General features: G+C 36.8%; 1 protein-coding gene across 48 annotated transcripts in view; it reads right to left on the bottom strand.

Annotated features, from left to right (window-relative positions):
• CLASP1 (cytoplasmic linker associated protein 1) overlaps nt 1-25,490 on the bottom strand; it is a 256,363-nt gene that overhangs the window by 69,334 nt on the left and 161,539 nt on the right. For 13 of the 48 annotated variants that reach the window (XM_070240633.1, XM_070240648.1, XM_070240637.1 and 10 more), the window contains 5 exons: nt 15,368-15,475; nt 13,039-13,065; nt 11,117-11,266; nt 4,816-4,923; nt 72-134 (listed from right to left, as the gene is read on the bottom strand). In XM_070240633.1, the coding sequence (XP_070096734.1) occupies nt 72-134; nt 4,816-4,923; nt 11,117-11,266; nt 13,039-13,065; nt 15,368-15,475 (456 nt within the window). The remainder of the gene's footprint in view (nt 1-71; nt 135-4,815; nt 4,924-11,116; nt 11,267-13,038; nt 13,066-15,367; nt 15,476-25,490) is intronic. The other 35 variants (XM_070240668.1, XM_070240657.1, XM_070240662.1 and 32 more) reach the window with 5 other exon arrangements.

The raw sequence follows: 25,490 nt of genomic DNA, 5'->3' as shown, positions 1-25,490 counted from the left end.
AACAAATGTTAAAATGAGTGTGAAACTAGAACATATGAAGAAGCCAAGTCATGCAGTTAGCACTTGTTCACCTGACTGCCCAACAGATTCAGCAGTGGAGAGAGCACTAGTGGACCTGGAATGACGTCGAGAGGCTGCAGGTAAAAGGAACGGCAACACCCACAGGATTAACAGAGAAGTACCCGAGACAGAATATGCCACAGTCCAAGGGAAGTGCAGGGACTGCTCCCCAGAAGACCATGTCTTCTCATGAAAAGAAATGGCGCTAGATATGAATGGATAGCAAGTGCCGATTCCCAAAGTCCATGGCAGCCTGCTGGCTCTCACACAGCTGGTAAACATACAGGCACAACAAAGGCACTCTTTAAGGTGCTCCTTATGCATCAACTAGCTCAGACTCCAGGTTTATATTCACGCCATGAAGCCTCTAGCAGCCATTATGGAAATATGCAACACGAAGAACATCAGGAGCCACCGAGCACCATCTAAACCCCACGGTGGAACAGCAGAGGATGGATTACCAACTCAGCTCACGAGATGTCTCATAAGTATGTGATGCACACGCGACCATGCACCAAAAACAAAAGCAGAGAAGTTTATAATGTTATTTGAACAGAAATAGAATGAATCACAAGAAGGGGACTCAACAACTGGAATGCCATTTTCCTCAGTCAAAATTTGTATTATTGTGTTTCACGAATATCCTAATTATTAACTGACTTATTGTTTAATTGTTGGAAAGTTAGTTGTACTAAGTTTAATGACCTTCCTTGGAGAAGCATTTGCAGTCTTCTGGTTATGAGCACTGGCTCTGTAACACAATGGGGGGGTCAATCCTCATTTGACCACAACTCGCTATAGGACCTTGACAAGTACTAACCCTCTCTGTCTCAGTTCCCTCATCTGTACAATGGTGCCAGTAATGGTACCTACCTCTTGGGAGTTAAGAGATGAAAAGAGATCATCTATAAAGCACTTAAAACAGTGTCAGGCACAGAATAAATGATAGCAGTAACAGAAGTAGTGCTGGTGGGGTGGTGGTGGCAGTAATGGTTAAGAGTAAGCTCCAATTAACACTTAGACATTAAATATTTTATTAGCAAATATTCATAATAAGCATATTAATTCACCTATAGGAAAAAATATATGCTAAAATTCATTCTCATGTGGAGAGAATAACTTTTAAAAATAATTACGAAATATAGACTTGGTTCAAAACATGAATTTATTAACCGAAGTGCCTTGCAATATATGGCTTTTCTTTACCTCAGAAAAAACCCAAAAGATAATGTACTTCTATTCATTGTTCTGAAAAGAACATGGTGATTGTGCCACAGAAAACTCAGAGATTTAACAAAGTTACACTAAGCAGTGCTACTTCCCCCACGCTGCTAGAGTATGGTATCCTGTACACGTTCATGCTTACACACTTAGTCACAAAAATATGAAAACCTCAAACTCTTCAATATAATTTTATTTATTTAAGCTCATGTCACTTTATGAAATGTGCATATTGTAGTATAAGTGGTATTAAATAGCAAAGGTTGCCTAGTTAATGAGGACAGATTTTTACCAGTTTGCAAAAGGAAAAGAAAATTCCTAATTACTCAAGACGCATAAAAATAAATCAGCAGTCTCTAAAACAGCTATTATAAAATAATCACTTTCCTTAAATAAGGAAGTTGGCAAAATATTCTGTAAGACTGAAGCAAACTATTCATATACTGTACAACCATATCAGTATTGTACCTGACAGTTTCAACTGAGAACAGCTTTTAAGCAATGCCTCATCTTAAAGTTCCTTATAAAGTTGTCCTTTGGGGTTCTGTTTCAACAGAATATTCTACAGTAAACCTGTCCTTTGTCATGTTCTCAACTGAAGACCCAACAATGGAATCCCAGGTGGACCCACTTTCATCACAGCTTGATTTACAGCAGAGTCCTACAGCCCTAAGTTTCACTTAAAAGTTGGCACTGTAACCATATATATATAAAATGTATATTCATATCATTAAAATGGTCCAAAACAACCCTGTAATAAATGCAAACTTAAAACCAATATATATCACTGAAACATAATTACTTTCATTTCCTTTTGTTTTTTAAGTGGAGGTTGGCTATCTAAGTTGATTCAAAGGAGCACTAAAACAAAACCTCATTAATTTATAAGGGGGTGGGAAATGATTACTAAAGTGAACGAGAAAAGGAGCAAACTTGACATTTGCTGAAGGGCACAGTAAGTTCCCCTGGGGACAATAACCTCTGGGACTTATCTATGAATTCCCAGGTCCAAACCCCAAGCCTGGAAATTATGATTCTGAAACATCACTGAGCACTTTCTCTGTGCCTAAGCCTGGAAAGGCCTCACAGAAAGTATTTAATACACTTCGGAGGAACAAATGAAAGATGCCAAATTATCAGGACTGCTTTCAAATGAGGCAGACAATGAGCCAACCTTTGACGTTAAGACCTGGATGCAAAACCTGGCTCCACCACTTAGCTGTGTGACCTTGAGAGAGTGAGCTACTCTCCCTAAGTCTCTGTTTTGTCATCTGTAAAAGATGGATGATAATACCTGTCCCAGAGGGTGAACAGGGACCACAGTGTGCTTACTGACTGCTCAGAATGGTGCCAGGTACACACGAGCACTGCTGTTGTTCTCGCTGAACAGAAGTTTTATGATCAGATTTAACCCAAGGAGGAAAAAAAAGGCATGATATAAAAATTCAGCTGAAAGGATGTTAATTATTGCCTTGACCGCAACAGAAGACATGAGCTGATGGTGGAGTTCGTTAAGAAAGGGAAATACCTGCACCCACATCTTCTGCCTTGGTAGTAGCAATTACACATTTCAACATTCTGGGCTGTTACCAAGACACTTAAGCAGATCCATTTCACCAAAGAGAGTGACAAACAGACTAGATCACTCAACCACTCAGGCTTCAATTAGGACCTCAAGAATTCAGCATACCTTGCCTGGTCCAGAGACCACATGCTGGATTACAAATGTTGCTTCCCTGGACAGTAACAAAAATACTAGTACATGTATGAAATAAAAACACTGAATTGCCTCTAAGAGACAAAATAAGCAATAAACAGATTGAATTATTCACTTATTTAATAGGTTGTTTGGAAGGTCAAATAGTGAGCAAGGAGGCATAAATACACAGCCTTAACCTAAAAGGAAAAATCACCAGTTCATTCAGAAAAAAACAGCATTGCCGCCCCCGGTTTGTTGAGAATGCTGACCTAATGCTTCCGGGTTGCTGTGGAACAGCTGCCGTGTACCAGAGAAGCTGCCCCACTGAGGGTCTCAGGCTAATCAGGAAGAACGTCTCACAACGGTATTTTCTCACTAAGTCAAGAGGACCATCTGGCAGAGCTTCTGCATCTTTTTACCTGCTCTTTCTCTCACCTTTATAGAGGACAAGGAGTCAGAAAGAACTGTATCTAGATTTGGATTATTGATATTGATTTGGAAAAAAAGATATTGAGAAGAAGTGTATGACATGAGAAGGAGACATGGGCAAATATTAAGACTTTATGCCTTTGATCTAACAGCCGTCTTCTGTAATGACATTTTTATGTGTGAAAGACCTGTTACACAGAGTCGGACAACAGACTGCTGCTGGCTGTCGTTCCGTATAGCAACTCCAGGCCTGGCCTCACTGCCACGACATGCTGTCTACCTGCTAAGCTTATCCAGAGGAAAATGTACAGCTGTACAGCACTTAATATGTCAGAACTAAAACACAATTACTGAAGAATACAAAATATTTCTTTTTTTGTGAAAGAATGTGTTAACAGATGTCCTGGGGGATTAATAATTTGCACTAGACAAAAAGGTATATTATATGTCCATTTTAGAGAAAAGCAGGACTATTAAGACTAAGAAGAATAGGTAAATACAATATTCTATAAAGGATATATGTTTCTTTTTTTTTCTTGTTTTTCTTGAATCCTAGAATCTGTCAAAACACAAATTCTGGCTATGAAAAGACTGAGGGCAGGGGGTGGGGCGGATGAGCAGCCCAATTCTGGCACCTGGCTAGTGATCCGAGATACAGTACTTATACCACCTCATGGTGACCGAATATTGTAACTTTTGTCCTGGGATGGCGTCAGGTCACAGACATTAAGTAGTCTATTGAGCCCAGGAAGAATGAAAATATCTGCATAATTAACATGTCAATAAAGTTTTGCATTGGGCTGTACAGCTAAGCAGTTTATCAAAAAGCTGTTTTTAGATTGCTTTAAAGAAAGCTTTGAAATGACTATTTCACAAAAGCACGGCTAACATCTTCACTCATGCTGCTTTTTAGATTAACGTTATCACCCCTAAACTGAGCACATTTAGTTTCCTAAACATTATAATGATTTTATCTTTTTTCCTTCTTTGAATTGAATCCTGTATGGTCTGATCTCTGGTAAAATTAAAAACAAATAGTAGAAATTCAATGACTAAGAATAAACTTTGGATTAACGCTACTTTTAAGCAGCAGTGAACTTGAGCTGAGCTTGTGTTAGAAATTCCCACACAGATGGGCTTGCCTGGTAGCAAGCAGTCATAAATGCCAACAGTACAGACTGAAGTGGTGCTTTTTTCCTCTGATATATAAAAATTGAAAATTGCCAAAATTCAAGCATGCAGAGGGGGACAACAAAGGGTGACTAAGGAAGAGGAAAGAAAGAAGAAAGGACCACAAGGACAGCAGAGGAGGGAAAGCAGGTCATTCCACCCAGCAGTGTCTCCGACAAGCATCTGGAGCAGGGGAAGGAGCTCTGCTCCGAGAGTCAGCGCCTACATGTACTCACCAAGTGGAGGAAAGCCCCGAGCAGGGCTTGTATCTCGGCTGCTCTCACGGCTGGTATCGCGGCTGCACCCCTGACTCATGCTGGGTCGAGGGATACGGCTGCTCCGTGCTAGTGTGCAGCATGAGGGGTTTCAGAGAAGGTGAACAAGTTTAATGAAGACAGAAAAACTCACAAAACGTCAGTCACATTCTGTTAATGTAATCACGACATTGTCTGCGCTGGCAGTTCTGATGACTGAGCACCTATCCATGTGGAGGTCTCACTGACTGACGTGCCAACAACAGGAGAGGGTTTGGATTAAAACTCGATTCTGCTCAATGCCTCAGAAAGCTGTGGGCTTTAGAATGAAGGTGAAAAAATGCCTAAATGTAAGAAATGAAAGAAAGCTTTCCAAAAAGCAAACTGGCATCAGAAAACATAAGATCAAAAAGCCTTCTAGAAATGATCAGTTCTTATGGCTTTAACAAACTTCTCAAACAAGATGATGAAAGACCAAAGCCATTTTCATATGCCCAGGCTTTTTAGAAATATAAGTTAATTTGGATTAAAAAACAGAATAAAGCCTTTCGTCACTGAAATCCATGAACTTGCATAATTAAAAGCAAGAGGGTTCAACTTCTCCCAGTATGGCCTTTTTTACAAAGAGAATTTGTAAGGACTGACACAGCTGGAGAACCTACCCACTTTGAATAAGTGCGTAGATGCTTCAAATATATTTAATTATCTAAACCAACAGATATAAAGAGTTGGGAGTGCTATTCCTTTATTTATTGGTCCCACCATTTAATTTCTGCTTTTCTGGTGGGAATCCAAAAAGGTTTGCCTGTGGTTCCTACTCAAGCGCTTTCACTTCCCCAGCCTAACACATGACTCTATGGTATGTGGACTGACAGTCCCAACATTCATGTTCAAAGATCCCTCCACCGCCCTGACAACCACCAATGACTTTAAGATTATCTATGGATTTTACTGTTCTCACATTACAAAACACTGAGAAGACAGAGTCACATGAATAATCTACGGTCTGATATAACTTGGCTGTAAAGCTCAAAAGAAGACTGTGATGCCCTTGTTTTTCAATTTAATTTGAGAAAACAGAAATACAGTACTGGCAAAATACTCAGAAAGAACTCTGCATACTGACTATGTGTAGCCACCTGCATAATAGCTCCTGGAGACAATAAATATTTCCATCTTGAAAGGATCTACCAATTCTAGACAGGATAAAAATGTCTTTCTCAGAAATTTTGGAAAAAATAAACTTGATTCACTAATGTAAAAACAGCCATGTTTACTATATTGCAATGAGCATAGACTACTATTTCAGAGCAAAGGTAGATTTATTGTATGGCCAAACTCCAACAAGAATGTCTTACAAAAGTGAATTATGAAACTCTCTGACAAAATAAGAACACGGATGTGAAAAACCAAACCAACTTCCTATTGCCTTCTCTCTCGGTGCTAGAGTTGACTAGACCCCAAAGGTACATAAGTGATGTTCAAATGCTTAGGTCTGCCCCGACAAACAAGGAAGGGTCAAGCACAGGAGTGCAATCTGAGCAATCAGTCAAAACATGCCTGCATTTGGAATTCTCTAGTAATTCCTAAATTCTCCTTCCATTTCCCATAGTGACACGAAAGGACTGAGTTTCCACTCAAAGGAGCAGGGCCTAGTCAGCAATTCTATACAACATTCTAAACAGCTCGTACAATCAGGGCAAAAGCAGCAGGTGCTAAATTAAACCCTTAAAAAACTAGTGAGTATCTACTGATCCCACTGATAAACGAGAAGCTACCTAGAACCAACAAAGCAACACTGCTTATCCTTAGAGCATCACTCAACAACTAACTTATGAAATGACCTCTCCAATTCCATGCTAACTCACTGGTCCAGACACTTAGCTTCTCTGGGTCTCAGCCTCCCCTTAGGAAGGTCAGGAAGAAGGAGTGCCATCATTTAAAGGAGAAGGGTACTGTGAGAAAATGTACACATGTAAGCACTTCCGAGTTCCTTGCTGAAAGGCATACATGAAAATCTTGTCTATTTCAATGCCCACTCTAAAACAAACAATCAGAAGGTAATAAAAACAGTCCTGATAGTTTTTCACATATGTGCATGCTTAGTTGAGCATTTTCTTATAGTTTCTGCCTAATTAGTTCTGAATTTTTACCCAGCTCCCACTCCCTTCCTTAAATTAATATACATGCTACAGCAATGGGAAATCTCGGCTCTCTCTCCAGGCTGAGCCTGCTTTGTGAAGACAATTAAAAGCATGAAAAAGCATAAGTAAATATGTTCTGAAATAACAATATGCATAATTCTTAACAAGGTTTACCCTCGCGGTATTTCACCAAGAGAAAGTTCATTCACCCATTCACACTAGCTAGTTCCTTTAACATACGGTTAGTAGTAGAATACAGAAAAAGAATTCTGTTCACAGCTTTTTCAAAATCTGCCCATAGTTGCCCCAAACCTCATTAAAGTACATCTAGTGGTGATATCAACAGTTCAAATGTTGGGTAATTTAAAACACAAGAGGTAAAACACCCACTTAAGTTATAACAACACTTCCAAAGACCAATTTATAAGGAGGATTTAAAATAAGTATATAAATAACTAATTTTTACAAAGACTAAATAATTAGGTAGTCAAATTTAAAAAACAATATACCAAACCAACTTGTCTCTTTATTGACGCCAAAATTGAACATTCTATGTGAGAATATGTTACGGAGGAGAAGGTATAACAGAGAAGGAAGAGACAGTACAAACACACTTGCCATTTGAACTTTCTAAAAGCAGTATTCTTAGTTAGCTCTGGAGTCTTGCGCTTAGATTAAATGCCAGGAAGCCATGAAAAACCATTTAATCGGTTTTCATTTCTTGTGAGACGCTCTTCTCTACCTTAATAGCATTTCAAAAACAATCCTGACTTTTGCCTTTTAAGGAAAGATCCTACCAGAATTCATATTAAAAGCAGAAGTACAAGAAGAATAATGAAAACTGCCAGAAGTTAAAGACATGAAATATCTCCTAGTCTAGATATTTTCATGTTTTGGTCTGCAGACAGTAGTCTAATTTAATAGCGGAAATTGATTACTATTAATTTTTAATTTTTTCAAGTTATTTTTAACCATATAATCTGAAAACATTTTAAACACATATCCACAAAATGTAAGTTTCAAAAAGTCAAAATTTTTTATAGCCTTTTCAATAGATAAGTGAGAGAAGAAGGGAACCAAAGGCAAACTTCCGAAATACAACTGCTATAGATGTTAGCTATTTACGCGACTTTATTATTTGTCAAAAATAGAATAAAACACAAAAATGAAACAATTTATAAATATATCCATTTAGTTGAACAGTTTATGAAGGAATAAACTGCCAAGAAAAAAGAAGAGTAGCAGGGTTTTATTTTGTTTTTTTGGTTATCCAACAGAAATCACATTCTGTTTTGCTTAAGAAACCTTAACAGCTAAAAAAGAAGAGCTTTGGTATCATTTTTATCATAGGTGAGAAAGAAAAATTTAGTTAAGAAATATTACTTTAAACAGAAAAGGCATAGTTGGACTAAGCATAATTTGTAGATAAGTAGAATTAATTCTCAGTGCAAATTCCAAGCCCAGTGTAGTGATGACTAAAACTATTAGTTGGTTGAGGATTATAGTAAATATTCTGAAAAGATTCTCCCTCCTTTTCTGGATATTTATATTTCAAGTTGTTATATAATGAACCAAATGTTTAGACACATAGCCATATACCCAGTACATACTAAATGATCACAGTAATATACAATCTATTAATGAAAAATGCATATTAATATAGGGGCCAGCCCCGGGGCATAGTGGTTAAGTTCAGTGTGCTCTGCTTCAGCAGCCCAGGTTCACAGGTTCAGTTCCTGGGCGTGGACCTACGCCACTTGTCAGCCATGCTGTAGTTGCAACTCACATACAAAATAAAGGAAGAATGGCACAGATGTTAGCTCGGGGCTAATCTTCCTCGAGGAAAAAAAAAAAAAAGAGGAAGACTGGCAACAGATGTAGCTCAGGCAAATCTTCCTCATCAAAAAAAAACAAAGGAAAAAACTCACTAATATATCTGACACCCTATAAAATAGCATTTCTAAGTAATACTATAGGAAGACATCGCAAGAGATTTTGTTCATATAGATATATGAATATAGATGAATTCATATATCTATCTTCGTATCTGTGTGTATTCTCACAATGTACACAAATTTAAATATCTTCCTTAATCAGATTTGTATGTATGATCTCAAAGCTTTAGACATAACTAATCCCCGTAATGAGCATCTCAAGGGAACTACTTTCTTCAAAATAATGTTTCAAACAAGACCTCTTTGGAGGGGAACAGGCTCCTATTTAGTTCTTACTGACGGATGTTTCATAGCACCTCTTTTGAAAACTTCTTAAATGCTGTCTTTTCAACTATATGCAACACAAACTTCACAGTCAAGCCCATGGAATACTGGGTCTTAGAGTTATGTTTGATAACCAAGGTTGGTTTGTTTCCCAATTCTAAGAAAAGGTAAAAAGGGTATCTTTAATAAACATAAAAAGTAAAATCCAGAAAAAGAAAAGAATTTGTAAAAGCATGAAACTAATCTGGATTGCCAAGAGACAGCCTAAAAACCTAATCAACTCTGGAAAAAGGACAGCTGAAAGCTCACATCTAGATCTGAAATCAAATGCATACTCCAAACAAAACCAGATCCAAACACAGAAATGTTACAGCATCAAATCTGAAATTTGCATACTTCAGTCATGATATTTTTCTCTGGTTATAGCCCCATTACTTGTTTTTGGATCCAAATAAGTGGTCCTCTCAGGGACCACGCTAAGTAATGCCAACAGAGGCTTGGCATCACATGGAATTAACAAAACCACTGCGTGGCTACATTTCTCACTTGCTTCGGAAATGTTAGTCAAACCAAATAACGTCTGTTCTGTTTCTCAGATGTCTGTCCCGGCCTTCCCCTAGTTCAGGCAGCCTTCAAGGACTTTGATGAGCTGGACTCAACCAGTCCCTCTGTCCTCACGTCTCACCCTACCCTGACAAACTTCCTTTGCTAATAGCCAAATGAATTACTTGTAGTTCCCAGAACACATTACTCTCCCTCTTGTCTGACTGCTTCTGCTCATGCTTCTCTCTGCCCCAGAACCCTTTCTCCTCATCTCCCCACCCTGCCTAATCCCAACTTATACTTTATCAAAGTAGGACCTATTCTGGAAAGCCTCTCCTAGCAGGGAATCTGGGAGAACTGGGGCAGACAAGGACCCTAAGACACTCCTTTTCTATGGTCCCAGAGCTCCCTGTCATAGAATCCGTCACAATGTATACATTTTCATCTCTAAGACCACAAGCTCTTTAAAGTCAGAAGCTAAATCTATTTCACTTATCTACTAATCCAAAGGTCTAACAAAGTGCTTAGGACATCATAGTAAACATTCAAGTAAAAGTGTTGAGATAAATGAATAAATAAGAAAGATAAGCCAACAGGACTAAAGAATACAGTACTCTGATTTCACATTGATAGATTTTTACCCTTAGAAAGCAGGTAAAGATATAAGAGTGTGAACATAGATTTTTCATAATATATTACAAAAGACTTCTAAACTTTTACATTAAAAAGGTAGCATACAAATTAGATTTTAATAGAGTAAAAGAGGTCTTTGAGCTGCTGAGAGTAATGCATATAATTCTACATCTTATTACAAAGAAACTAAATACTACAACACAAAAATAAATATTATCTATTTGGTTTTCATCTATTCCTAGGCTTCACACTTAAACAATATTATGTCAAAAGTAACTATACACATTCTTTGACCACAAGTTTCAACAATTAGGTCACAGAAGATCAAAATCAAAATAAATGTGGACCCAGAAATTACTTTTGCATTTATATGGTTAATGGCTGATCAGTGAAGGAAAAATGAAAAGCAATATTGTTTCTAATTGTGAAGTAAAAAATCCTGCTATTCCCCCAATTCTACTATCTTGCAATGACTCTAAAACACTTCTGTGTTTAGCCCACAATGATGCAATTCATTCCCATCAATGTAAATATTAAGACCCACAGCTTTCAGTTATAAGTGAAACCCGAACACGCCATAATCTGTAAAAAGTGCAAAGTGAAATGTCTTTTTAACACACACAAAACGACATCCTTGGTTCAAAAATAGACCTCTATTTCCTACATTAGACAAAGTCATTAGATTTATAATCAAAATTACGACCAAGTACAGAGTGGTGTTCCCGGGTCTCTGAGAAGCCTTACCTAACCCTATTCGGTTTGGACTTGTTTCTCGGCTGCACCCCTGGCTCCTGGGAATCCTGCTTCGTTTTTCTGAGGAAGGTGTCACAGGGGGCCCTCTGGAGGAGCCGCCACTGCCCAACAGCCTCCCTGGGGAGCTCGACCGGCTGCCAGCTAAAGGGGGCAAAACAGAACGGAATAACGGATAAACCAGGGGATAAATTATAGCAATTTCAAAAGCCAGTTCACACATTAATTTGGATCAAATACTAAGAGAATTTTATATAAAAATAGCTTCTTAGTTACTGGTAGTACTAATTTTTTAAAAATGTAGGAGCAAACAAGAACATCAAATTATCATAAAAGAATATTTATACATAGAATTACTGGTGGACTTCTACTAAAATGACTGCAAAACTTCTGATTCAAAAGAGCAGGCTAAGCACAAACAACTTCCCTGTTCCACAGCAAATTTCTACAAATAACCACAAAGGTGTTTATTCACTTTTGTTTTTTTATTCTATTAAGAGTTGATATGTTAAACAATTTTAAGTATAACTGCTGGAAGAGTAGAAATATAAATACAAAAGAAATTTCTTAAACATTAGTGGAAGACAATGGATCCAAGAAAACTCCACTAATCTAATAAATGGAAGAAATGGGGGCAGGGAGATGAAATAACTAGAAACACAGTAAATAAAATAATCACAAAATGTGATAGGAATAAGCTCAAACATATCAGTAACCATAATAAACATGGCTAGATTAAATTCACCTATTAAAAGATTACAGAGATTCTTGGCTTGGGTTTAAAACAAATGAAATGAAATTCAACTGTATATTGCTTACAAGAGACAAACAACATACCTAAAACAAAATAACAGAATATAACAGCATAAGAAAAGGACAAAAGATATTTCATACTGATAAAAGAATTAATGAATCTTTATGCTTCAAATAACATAGCTTTGAAAAAGATGATAAAAATATAGGAAGAAAGTGAAGAGGTCATAATTATTAACAACCTCTCAGAAGGACTAGAAACTAATGAAAGGCTAAGACACCAATCAGAAACTGACAGAGTAAGCAGTCAAAATTCTATAGATACATATAAACATATTCCCACATACACACATGTATATCTCAACCAATAGAATACACATTCTTTTCAGCTTTCCACACATGAATATAAAAAACCAACTACGTAGTAAGCCGCAAAAGAAATCTGAAAAATGTACAAAAGTTGAAATCATATAGACCACATTCCCTGAGATGTATCCAATAAAATTAGAAATTAAAAACAAATAATATGGTTAGTAACTTTTGTTAATGGGTAAGTAGCTTGATAGCTATACAACCATTTCTTGTGGGACAAAATTCTCTCTTAGAGAAAACAGCAAAATTTTAAGGATCATACCAACAGACAAGAATGGCAGTCATTTATTTAGATAGATCATCTCCTTAAGTAGAGAGTCAATAAAATTCTAAAACATAAAAGTGCACATTATCATGTACCAGAATAGAATGACCCAAAGGTAAAAACCTTTGAAATAACATTTAACCTAGAAATTAAACACACACACACACACACTCTCCCAGCATTCAAATGAATCACTAAGGTGACTACTCACACCAATTAGTACTTTATAATGATTTAACTACAACTTAAAGTGAAATTCATTGTAAAAATCACCAGTACACATTACTATGAAGAACCTGTCTCAGGATCTACTAATTTTGCCCATAAAATGTGAGCACACAAAAAACTATTCAGCTGTGTAAAAGAAGAAAAGAAATCCACTTCAAACTCTAGAATTTGAACATACAGAAAAAATGCAGAAAGATTAACTAAGCTCATTATAAAGAGAGAAATTATTATTGTACAAGGAACATAGGGTAAGGGAGAATGCAAAAAAAAAAAAAAAGCAAGAAGAGAAATGGCTTACCACCAGCAGGATTAGCAGATCTGGATCCTTGATTATGAGAGCAGACCAAAGGACAGGCAAAAAGTGGATTAAAAGACAATAACACAATACAGAAGGTCAGCATGCAACACACCACAAATGTCTTTGTTCACAAACACATTAGTAAAAAAGCTATTTTTTCTAGATCTTGTTCCTCCTAGTCTACTTTTCTACTTATGTTTATTTTATACAAATTACACTACATCGGATCTGTTCCTGCAAGACTTAGAAACCTACAATGTGCCAGGCACAGTGCTAGGCATAGGAGATGCAGAGAAGAGTGAGACAAGTGCCTTGCCCTCCATGAGCACATCTACTCTCTAAGCTCTGGGCAACCTGAGAAGTGATTGTACCTTACTCATTTGTATTATCACCACCACTTTAAACAGTGCTCACCACATAGGAAGTGCTCAATAAACATCAGTGAACTGAAAAAAACTGCTATTAGCTAGCTTCACCTGAATGTCCTATGCCAAATCCTCAAATATTTAAATATTAATCTTCAAATATTTAATCCTCAAATATTTTAAAATATGCCAACTGTTAAGGACTGTAAATCTAACATTAATGAAATCTACTTACTACTAAACCATGACTACAAATACTAGTATACTACATTTGTAAAATATATAAATATGCTCAGATTTACCTCCTATTAAAATAACAAAAAAAACATTTAATTTATATGCATAAGTTTAAGATTCAGGGTTGATCATTTGCTGGTATTGTCTCCCTTTCTGTGAGTGGAATTTGGTGAGTAAAGTAAAACCCAAGGGTTTTTAAAGTGGAGCCCTGAGGCGGGGTGCAGTATTTTTATATGACTGAAGAATTAAAGCTCTGTCATCACCCTCATCCCCACTACAGAAGAAACTTTCATCTTTACCACCTCTTAAGCAGAGGACCCGGCGAGGGGCAGGGACCCCTGCAGAGGCCAGTGCCAATAAAGAGCAGACATAAAGAAATGTAAAATACTGTTTAACCCTCACTCTCCAAGAAAGGAAATAACACTGCACAGCTATAGGGTTGGACATTTTTTATTCAACTCAATTTCAACATACTGACCTATATTCTGAGTCGAACATTTTTTGTCAGGAAAAATTTCTTTGCAGTAAGATCTGAATCACATTTATGAAGTCATGAGCAGAGTATTATATCCATTTGCGACTCCAGGCATCACTAGAGTTCAAGAGAATAACCAGAGCCAGGATACTGTTCCCAAGGTTCTAGAAGCTTCTGGGCTACACCAGCACAACCTATGTTGTGTTGTTTGGTGTTTAAATACACTTCTTTGTCAGAGAAACCTGGGTTCTGTAGCCTCACTAAAGGCAGCATTATGACTGACCTTGCACTTTCTTTTCAGAAATGATATAAGCTTGTCTAACATAAGGACTATACTTATCATAAGGGACATAGAAAAGCATCTACCTTCAGATAGAGCCGAGAAAGGCATTCTAAATACTAAGAGAGAACCTAAGGTTTGGCCGCAGACTAACTGCTCTTTACAAAGCCAGACAGCTCCCAGGGCTGCAAAGGAGGCAGCCAAGGGTGTGTCAGCTGAGGAGTGCCGTGCTGATGGCACACGTGCAGCTGCTGGGGAAGGGAGTCTTCCTCCACCGTGCTCACCTTGCCCAGGAGAACTCTGATACCCAGCTCCACTCTACATGCACAGAGAGGGAGCAGGGGACTCAAAGTCACAGGTAGCTGGGAAGTGAGACACCAGGGCTGGATCCTAAGAATGATCGGAACACATTCATTCCATCTATGACTGCTTCCATGGCTGTGGCTAACAAACCAAGTGACTCAACATATACAAAGAAGCAATAATGGAAGCGAGGGCAGCTGGGCAAAGCAAGAACTGACACCGGCAAGAAGAGAGGAGCAGGCTGCAAATGTTAGAACAGAGGGTTAGAGGGGAGAGGTTTTGATGGATTTACTCAGGACCGCAGGAAAGAGAACTCGGCAGTAACCTCCCCAAGTCCTGCTCTGACATGACATCAGAGGGATTTCTTATCAATAGAAAAATGGGCCACAGTTCAGGTACGTTTCATATTGAGAGGCTTGAGGGAGAGAAATTATATTTTAATGTTTAATGCTTAATGATACAAAATTTAAATCACCTGGACAGGAGACAAAAGTACACTTGAATACGTCCATTTTCTAAGCTTACCCCACAAGAATCAAGACTACTCACAGTTCCTTAGAACCAAAGAAATGTGTTTTTCCCCTAAAGTCAATGAAAATACTGTAAATTTTCAACTGCAGAATGGGCTATTGAATAAAACTAAGATAACGGCATAAATATGCTTCTTACGCTGGGACTGTGAAACCACTTTAGCACGACTGCGGCCTCGACTGTCGGCAGGCGTAGACGCGACGTTGGTGGCACTCCCAGAGCTTTGTCGTCTAGTGCGGATCCGACCTGGAGGACACAGCAAAAACAGTGTTTCCATAATGTTCTCAATAAGTGTGACCTACTCAAGAAAACAACCCACACGTGAGCAAGGGACAAGGCCTGGGCCTCCTACAGGGAGAGCAGCTCTTCTCCATGTGTGGTCCTGACACGTGCTCCTGTGGACACACACGTGCATGAAGTCTGTACACACAAATTCTACAGAGAGGTCAGGAACCTGAGAGTGAGTCATGAACCTATCAGCTGCTTATGTTTCAATTATTTTAGCATATTATGTTTTCAGATGAGGAGGTGATATCCATTTGAGGATTTTTTTCCACAATTTTTTAAGGTTTAATTCTTTTTTTTTTTGGTCTAAACATCTGTCAAATTTCTAAAAACAGAAAAGAACACATTAGCTGTCATCTTAAGAAAAATACTACAGAAAAAACAGTCAATACAGAAAAAACCTTCTTCGCTCAGCACTCAACAAAAGCTACAGCGCTCTGCAGAATAAATGTTTTGATACACAGCATTAAAATTCTATTTTAAAGCCTGTCTGCCAATAAGTTTCTAGGCTGCAAAAGATGAAGATAAAAAGAATAAATATTAGGAGTTCCTAGGGAAACAATCACCTAAAAATAATGCAATGTTGTAGGCATTTATGAAAAGAATTTGCCATTGTAAGTAAAGCAATATATTAACTTCAATTATTAAACCATGAAACCATAAAAATTAAAATGAGTTCATAAATGCAAAATCATTGATGATCAGACTAGTATGATTAGGGATTAACCTTTTTTTAAATTCAGGGCTTCTTTGGTTTCAAAGGAACACAAAATGCTTCTCCTGCCATAATTCAATCAGAATAGCAACCTAATAGGGAAAACACAAACCAATTTGAACTCCTACTGGCTTCTTACATAGTTCAAAATCATTTCTACTTCATCATCTGAGAAAGCTTGCAGAAAAGTAACAGAGAAAAGCAAATCTAAGGCTTAAAAAAGGTTGAAGAAAGGGAGGCAAGGAGCAATAAAAGAAACCACTGCGTTACAACAAAAAATTAAAACTAGAAAGAATTAATAACTTTTAATAGCAGTTTAAGGAAAGACATGCACAAATTCTAGAAACTATACTAAAATTAAGAGCTATACCATATATTATACTAAGAGCTATGTACGTTAAACTCAGAATTCTCACAACATAGAAAGCAATTATTCCCATTTTACAGAGGAGCAAACAGAGCAACAAGAGGATTAGTTAATTTGCCCAAGGTCACACTACTGGTTTAGACACCTGTGCCCGCTCGACTGGCTGGCTAGCCTATGAGTGAGGGCGCTTCACTTTCCTAAGGAAGTCACTGAGCTAAATCAAGGCAGTCACCAAAGCAAAGGGAACGTGAAAAAGCAACTGAAGTTCTTACTTCAAATTCATCATAAAATATTTAGGTCACAAAAAGATTTTTTAAATGAAAATTCATAACTATGCAGCTTAAAAAATAAAAATCTTCTTTGCTCTATATTCCCCCAACATTTAACATGGTCTGAAACCCAGTGTTCATCATTCCCTTGCATTTCTTCATAATTTCTAATACATATAGTTGCATAAGAAATAGACGGCATTATTTTATATATTTTAAATGTTTTTAAATTATATATTCTTCCAAAACTTACTGTGTTGCTCAACATTTTATTTGTGAGGTCACTTAGGGAACTGACTTTCTCTGCAGGAGGTAAAGGAGAGATCCATTTTATTTTTTCCATATGACTAACCAATGTCCGAATAAATTTATTTAACTCTTCTTGATCTACAAACCCATCTTCTTCATTTTATTAAGTACTAACATATATGCAGGGGTCTGTTTCTCAGCTATCTGTCCCATTAATCCATGTGTCCACACCTGTACAACATCACAATGTTGTGACTAGCTTTTGAAAAGAATCTTGCTAACTGGTAAGGCACATCAATCCACTTTTTCCCAAGACCCGTTACTCTCTTTTTTTTTTTTTAAAAAAGATTTTATTTTTTTCCTTTTTCTCCCCAAAGTCCCCCGGTATATAGTTGTATATTCTTCGTTGTGAGTCCTTCTAGTTGTGACATGTGGGACGCTGCCTCAGCATGGTTTGATGAGCAGTGCCATGTCCGCACCCAGGATTCGAACCAATGAAACACTGGGCCGCTTGCAGCGGAGCACGCGAACTTAACCACTCAGCCACGGGGCCAGCTCCCCGTTACTCTCTTCCATATGGATGTCAAGATACAATAAAAAGACCTGTTGAAATCTTGACTGGCATTTTGTGGAATTTTGGAGAAAAAAAGACACCTTTATGATATTGATCTTTCCATTGATTAATATTTTATTTATTTCACTTTCTTCAATGTCTTTCAATAAAGCTTTATAATTGTTTCCAAAAGTCTTGCTCAATTTTTATAGACTTATTCAAAGGTGCCTTATTTTTATTATACACAACGTATCTTACTAAATTATATTTTCTAACTTATTGACAAATAAGAATGTAATTAATCTATTTTGATCTTAACTCTAGGAACCTTGCTAAATTTTTATTAATTCTATTAATTTGTACATAGATTATTTGGAGTTATCTAAATAGAACATTATCTATAAATGAGTCTTCAGTTTTTCCCTTCAAACTCTGCCCTCTCACTTCTCTGCCTTTATCCTGCTGTCTTAGAAATGTAGCACAATACTAAAGAGAAGCATGAGCGTAGGCTTTGTTGCTGTGAGCCACAATTTGAAAAACTAATTCTGAAATTTCATAGAAGTATGATATTTCAACAGGTTAAGAAAACTCACTTCTATTCCTAATTGCTCAGAATTTCCATCAAAAATTTTTGTTGAATTTTTTAACTCTTCATCTGCATCTTCTGAGATAAAAGAATTTTTTGCCTAAATGTGCTTAAACCTGGGCTAATCCTTATGATCATGAGGTACCACTCACATACACAATGTTTGTACTGTACCTTGTCTGATGCTAGTACTAAGGTTACACAAGCTGCATAAACCAGTGAGGGAAGTATTCCTTCTTTCTATTCTCTGAGCTTATGTAAGACTGGAATTACCCAATGCTTCACAGAACTTGTGTTTCTTAATCCTCTCAATGAATGTTTAATTGCTATTTCATTAACTTTTACTCTCATCTTTATTATTTCATTCCTACTCTTCTGTGGGTTTATTCTGTTCTTAACAAATTAGAAACAAACTCCTAATTCAATCTCTCTTCTAATATAAACTTAAAGCTATGAATTTACCTCTAAGCACTGCTCTTGCCTCATTCCACAAGGATTAATATGTAGTTCAACATAACGTGTTGCTTTTTTAAAAATACATTACTAGATCTCATTAGCTTATGTTTTGCTTTGGAAAAATAAGTTGGATCCATACTTTACACTTTAACCAATAAAAACAGCAAATGGGATCTAAGATTAAAATGTGAAATATGAAACCATAAAAGTTCTAAAAGAAAACATGGGAGAATTCCTTTGTAACTTCTAGTGGAAAAGTTCACTCTAACTATGACTTAAAATTAAAAGCCATCAGAAGAAAATTGATAAATCTGACTACAAAATTTTTTAAAAATCTTAGCATGGCAAAAAGAAAACTATGAGCAAATTATAGAAAACGACAAACTGGAAAAAATTATTTGCACTTCCTATCACAAGGGCTAATTTCCTTAACATATCAAAGGTTCCTAGGAATCAAGAAGTCCAACAACCAGTGGTATGCTGGTAAATGTTTAACAAGTGGCTGGGTGGGTAGGCAGCAGCTGTGGTGGTTGTGCTGATTTGTGGTGTTTTCCAATTTCCATGGGGTAAACATTCCCACAAAGCCAATTTAGGCTACTGATGTGATGTTAAACCAGCTTACAAAATTCCTGGAAACTTATTAACAATTGGCTCTCATGAACTAGTTCAAGCCAGCTCCAGCGCACTACTGCCACAACCCAATAAAGAAAAAGGCTAAGAACAGATAGTTAACAGGAAACAGAAATGGCTCTTAAATGTATGAAATAGTGCTCAGCCACACTCATAATAAGAAAAAAATTTTAAATGACATTAAGAATGCCATGTATTACCTATCAGACTGGCAAAAAATCTAAGAATTTGCTAACATTCTGGTGTGTAGGAAAAAAGGCACTCTCATTCATTGCTGCTGGGAGTAGAAATCACTACAGCCCCTACAGAAGGCTATTTGGCGATACCTATCACAATTACAAATGCATGTACTTTTTAATCCAACAATTCCACTTTGGGTAATTTATCCTGCCAGTATACTTGTACCCATGCAAAATGACGTATATAAAAGGTTATTCATGGCAGCATTGTTTGGAAGAGCAAAACTCTGGAAACAATCCAAGTATCAATATGGGACTGGTTGGTTAAGGTTAATTCATATAGTTGAAAGTAGTACAGCAGCAATAAAGAATGAAGAGGTTCTCTTTAATCTAATATGGAAGGATCTTAAGATGTATTAAGTGAAAATAAAGATGCAGAATACTGTGTGTAAGTATGCTACCTTTTATGTTTAAAAAAGAGAGAGAACACGATTTTTATATTGCTTCTATATGCAAAGAAACTGGATAAAAATGAAACAAGCGGTGACATACTGGGCTTGAGGGGAAAGAGGTGCTAACTAGGCAAATGAAAGACAAGGCTGGGAGGGAAACTTAACTGCATACACCTCTTTGTATTTTCTGAGTTCTGAACTATATGAATGTATCACCTATTGAGAAATTTATATTTTTATATATCACCCACTGTAAAGGTGAATTTGCAAATGCTTTTTAGTATATTTTGAGGCTATTTTTGTTAGGCTCATAAAAATTTAGGACTATTACATCTTTGTGATTTATCAAATTTTTTATCATCTAGCAATCTTCTTTAGTAAAGCTTTTTGCCTTATTTTTTTGTCCGTTACTAAAAGATCTTCAACAGCTTTCTTTTACTAAATATTTCTCACCCTTTGTCTTTTATTCTATCTGTAACCTTATATTTTAGATTTGTCCCTTTAAATGTCACATAGCTAGACCTTTAAAAACAATCAAGTCTAATGATCTATTTTAACTGGAAAGTTTAGCTCATTTGAACTTATTTTTACCATGTTATATGCATGCCTTCTCTTTGTCTTGATTTTTCATTTTCCTGTTACTCCCCCTTTGTTTCCTTCTTTTGTCCTAATTTTTTAGAGATATGCCTTACTATCTTTAAGGTAAGAGTCTTAGTGATTAAAATAATATTATTAAACACACTTCTATTAAATCATACTTTTGGGGAGATAGAGTAGTTTTAAGGCCCTCCTTTCCTAAAATTAACTTATTTTGAGATAATAATAGACTCAGATGCAACTGTAAGATATAACACAGAGAGATACCACGTGCTCTTTACCCAGTTTCTCTCAATAGCAAGACCCACAAAATCACAAACAGGACATGGATGCTAATATGCTCCATCGATCTTATTTAGATTTCCCCAGTTTCATCTGCATTTAAATTCTGGCTTTCCTTTGTGGGCAGTCTCTTTTTCCCTCTCGCTGCTTCTAACATCTTCTTATTTAATCTTTGGTGTTCTGCAATTTCACTATGATGTGTTTAACTATGGGTTTCTTTTTATATTGCTTGGGACTTAGTGGGTTTTTTGAATCTGTGGTTTAGTGTCTTTCATCAGTTCTGGAGGATTCCCAACCATTACCTCTTCAAATTTTGTCTCTATCCCATTCTCTTGTCTTCTTAAAATACAATTAGAAACGTTATGTTTTTTAAACATAAAAGGTAGCATACTTACACACAGTATTCTGCATCTTTATTTTCACTTAATTTCTTCACTATCTTCCATAATTTAACATCTCTATCATATTTTCCAGCTCTATCCTTCTGCATTACACTCTGGACAATTTTTTCCTATCTTAAATTCATGAGTTCTCTATTCAGCTACACTGATTCTGCTGTTCAAATTACCCACTGAGTTTTTAATCTTAATAATTTATTATATTTCCATTTCCAGAAGATCCATTTGTTCTTTTTCAAAACGTGCTTGGTCATTCTTGATATATAGTCTCTTACTCCCTTGCTTGTCTTTTCAGAATTTCTTTTTCTTTGTTTAAATATTAAGACAATGAAATGATAACTTTTCTTGGAATTTTATGAGAATTCTTTAAGATCTAGATTGAAGTGGAACTTTTTCCAATGAGGATCTATGTTTGCTTCTGCTAGTGTCCTGTGCACACAAGCAATCTGCAGCCACTTCAAAATGATTTATCTGTTTAGGTTTTTCAGACCACAAAGGCAGTGTAAATTCCGACCCAAAATCCTGCATGAAGGTCCAACTTATGGTTGCAAATTCTCAAGAGAGATTACTTCCCACCTCCACCTAGTATCAAGGTTAAGATGGGGGAAATTCCCTCCTGTCCTCTTCCGTTTAGCAGAGTTAACTTCTTGTCCACCAGCAATGATGTAGGTCTTAGGTGGGGTCCACTTACTTCCTGTCCTCTATATCCTACATACTCATCACAACAAATACCCAAGGTCTCCAGGATTCAGTCAAAAACCTCAGGATGCAGCCCACTTTGGCCCTCACTTACTAGAGCTCCTACTTTGGCTTAGGTTTGGAGACGTATAGGTTCACTGCTTTTCCTTGCATCAGTGATGTGTTCTCAACTGAGGATCATTCAGGCTACTAAATTTGACATATTGCTAAAAGTCCAAGTTTCTTATTTCTTTTAAACATTTAAATATAGTTATTTTATATTATACGAAAGATCCTTAAGTCTGGAAGGATCAACTATGATTTTCTATTTTTTTCTCTGCTGCTTCTCACTCACTATAGATGTAACTTGGGACTATGAGCTCACATTAAGCATATTTTAACCTGTGGGAAGTCAGGAACCAGATTTGAGAATGGCTTCCTCTGTACAGGTTCAATGTTTGTTCCTGTCAGGCATCCTCAGGGGCTACAAACAGAGACCACTTTAATTCATCAACTTGGGGTTTCCCACATAACAAAAATTGAAATCACAACTTGTGTGAGAAGAGAGCTTAGTTACAAATTAGGGACGATTGGCTTTTTCATCTATCCAGGACAAAGTCAAGAGAGATACCATACTAATTTGAAGACAGAGAGTTTTTTTCCTAGTCTACCTTTTCATGGATGTGTAGCACCTTGACAACGCTGGCTTAATGCAGCTCTTACCTCTCACCTGGGATGAGCTCAAGGACTTCTTTCCTGTCCGCCCTAAAGACTCACATTAGTAACTAAGCCCTTGCAGGCCCCTTAAAATCAGTTTTGGGGAGCTTAAAGGGCCTCTGTTGCGCCACACTCAGATATATATTTCTTTTACAGACATAGATATTGTTCGGTTTTTTTTCATTCTATTAATTTGGTAATATTACTCTAAGTGCTGTATACGTTTTAAAGAGATGATATAAAATACCCTATGGTCTTTAGGAAAAACAAAGTCAATGTGATAAGTGCAAAAAATAGTAAAAACATACTTCAGTTCTATATTATGACCTATTAGTGACATATTCAACTTCACTCATATTGCGTTGTGACAGAGACAGAAAGTAAGAAGACAGATGTGAAAGAAGAAGAAAATAGCATAAGTAAGAGAAATAGGAGATACGAGAGAACGACACAACAGAAAAAAAAAGTTCGGGGAGGGAGTGGCAGAAACAAACAGACAAGTCTATCTGAGGAAAATCAGACCCAGAGGAAAACAAAGAATTGTAGTAGGAGTGTGCCCTTGCCTTCCATGGAATAAAGAAAGACTATTCACATCTCACGGCTTTTTAATGGTGCTGCTAACTAATTTTTTTCAATCACATTGCCATTCTTCTAGCAAAGCCTTAAAAATGGGAAAGTAAACCTGTACACCCAGTTTAACCTGCAGGCACGGTTTTTCCTATATTCAGTTCTCCTATTACAACTGAAAAATCATTAAACAGCCTCATATCATTAGTTTTTTATCCCCCGTATGTTTCAAAATTTGAGCCAATTCTCAATCTAGAGGTTACAGGAATTAAAATGTGTCCTACGTAAATCTCAACTCTCATCACATTGGGATACTTTGGCATACTGTATCTGTTTTACAATTTACTGCTAAGGGGCACACTTAAACCAACCTCTACTCATACGTGGCATTTTCTTTTTATTTATTTTTTTATTTTAATTTTTTTTGAGGAAGGTTAGCCCTGAGCTAACATCTGCTGCCAATCCTCCTCTTTTTGCTGAGGAAGACTGGCCTTGAGCTAACATCGTGCCCATCTTCCTCTACTTTATACGTGGGATGCCTGCCACAGCATGGCTTGACAAGCAGTGTGTAGGTCCGCACCTGGGATCCAAACTGGTGAACCCTGGGCCACTGAAGTGGAACGTGCAAAATAAACCACTGTGCCACCGGGCTGGCCTCTATGGCATTTTTGATAGAATCAAAATTTGGGAAGTTGATTACTTATAAATCTTGCTACCTACAAGCATTCCTCCTCCAAAAAATAACCTTCCTCTTATTTTTTAAAGATAATATTAAAAGAAGTTTCACATTCTTTTACTTCTACATGTGTATTTTTTCAATGTGTAAAAAAGTTAATTACTTAAAATTTGGAGTTTGTGGATAAATATACAGCAATACTAAATGTTTTATTTCCAGTAAAACTGAATTAAAAATCTAAGTTCTTTTTCCTGAAGAGCAGACAAGGGTACATAGTTTTTATTTTGTAATCTTAAAATCACCAATAGCTAAACATGGCTTTTAATAACATATGATTATCTTTTCTCTGAAAATAAGTCATCAGTACCCACAGGTCATTCAAGCATCGTAACACATCATTTAAAATTATTTATTTCAGGGTCCAGCCCTAGTGGCCTACTGGTTAAGTTCAGTGCACTCTGCTTCAGCAGTCCAGGTTCAGTTCCTGGGTACGGACCTACACTACTCTGTTAGCAGCCAGGCTGTGCTGGCAGCCCAAATACTAAAAAATAGAGGAAGACTGGCATGGATGTGAGCTCAGGGCAAATCTTCCTCAGCACAAAAAAACGAAAAAAAGTTTTATTTCAGGAAGAAATATAAATAATGCATTTCCTAACCATAGTATAGTAGCTAAAAAAATGTATTAGATGAGAGTGTATTCATTTGCCATACAACTTCAAGATGTGATCATAAACTTTCTCATGAGTAGCCTAAGTCATATATGCTTCCTTCTTCCAAATTCCAAAAATTACCGAACATAACACACTGAAAGATAACCTGGAAATAAACTTTTGTCCAAAACTTGAGCTTTCAGTTCTTCATAAAAAAATATTTTTCTGATTAGTCATAAACGTTAGAAGGGCAACTTGACGTGTATGATAAATAACTCCAAAAGAATACATATTTTTCTCAATTACTATAATAATGAAGTTACCAGAATTCAAATGAGCTGTCTGAATTTTAAATTTAGAGCATCCAACTACTGATTCAAACTTCTAGCTTTGCCTCCTAATAATGAAAGTACCTATCTCTTCTTGTCTCCGGAGCTAGAGAGTAAAATATTTAACAGATTTATTAAAAAATTTCTTAAAGGCCCATAATGATCTGAAAGTTCAGATTGGAAATGCAGGACAAGATGCCGAGTGATATTTGCTGCTGCCTTTTTCTGATAATCATCTGCAGCTGTTCTAAGCATCGTTGCTAAGTTTCACTGCAGAAACAGAAATGACAGCCTAGGAGTGCTTGAGTTCACAGGTCTACCAGGGCCACCTCTCCTTTCCCTCCTATCACCACGCGAGACTTGAAGCTCCGACTGCCGAGTCCTGCAACAGTCGCACATCCAGGGACAGAGACCAAGGTTCACTGCGAGTCTCTTGATAAGGTTCTCTTCTGTCTGATTCTGAACTCTATACAATTAAGGGCCCACTTCTCCTACCAGAAGGAGAGTCAGAAAGAGACTTCTTATTCTTAGTCTCTTGCACAAAAAATGAGTCGACAATCTTCTGATCTTATTCTAAACTGGTAAAAAGAAAACTGATAAAAAGAAAATGAAGTTAAAAATTCCTA

The sequence above is a fragment of the Equus caballus genome, chromosome 18, assembly GCF_041296265.1.
Source record: "Equus caballus isolate H_3958 breed thoroughbred chromosome 18, TB-T2T, whole genome shotgun sequence".
NCBI lineage: Eukaryota > Metazoa > Chordata > Mammalia > Perissodactyla > Equidae > Equus > Equus caballus.
This window is presented reverse-complemented; position numbering and strand designations above follow the sequence as displayed.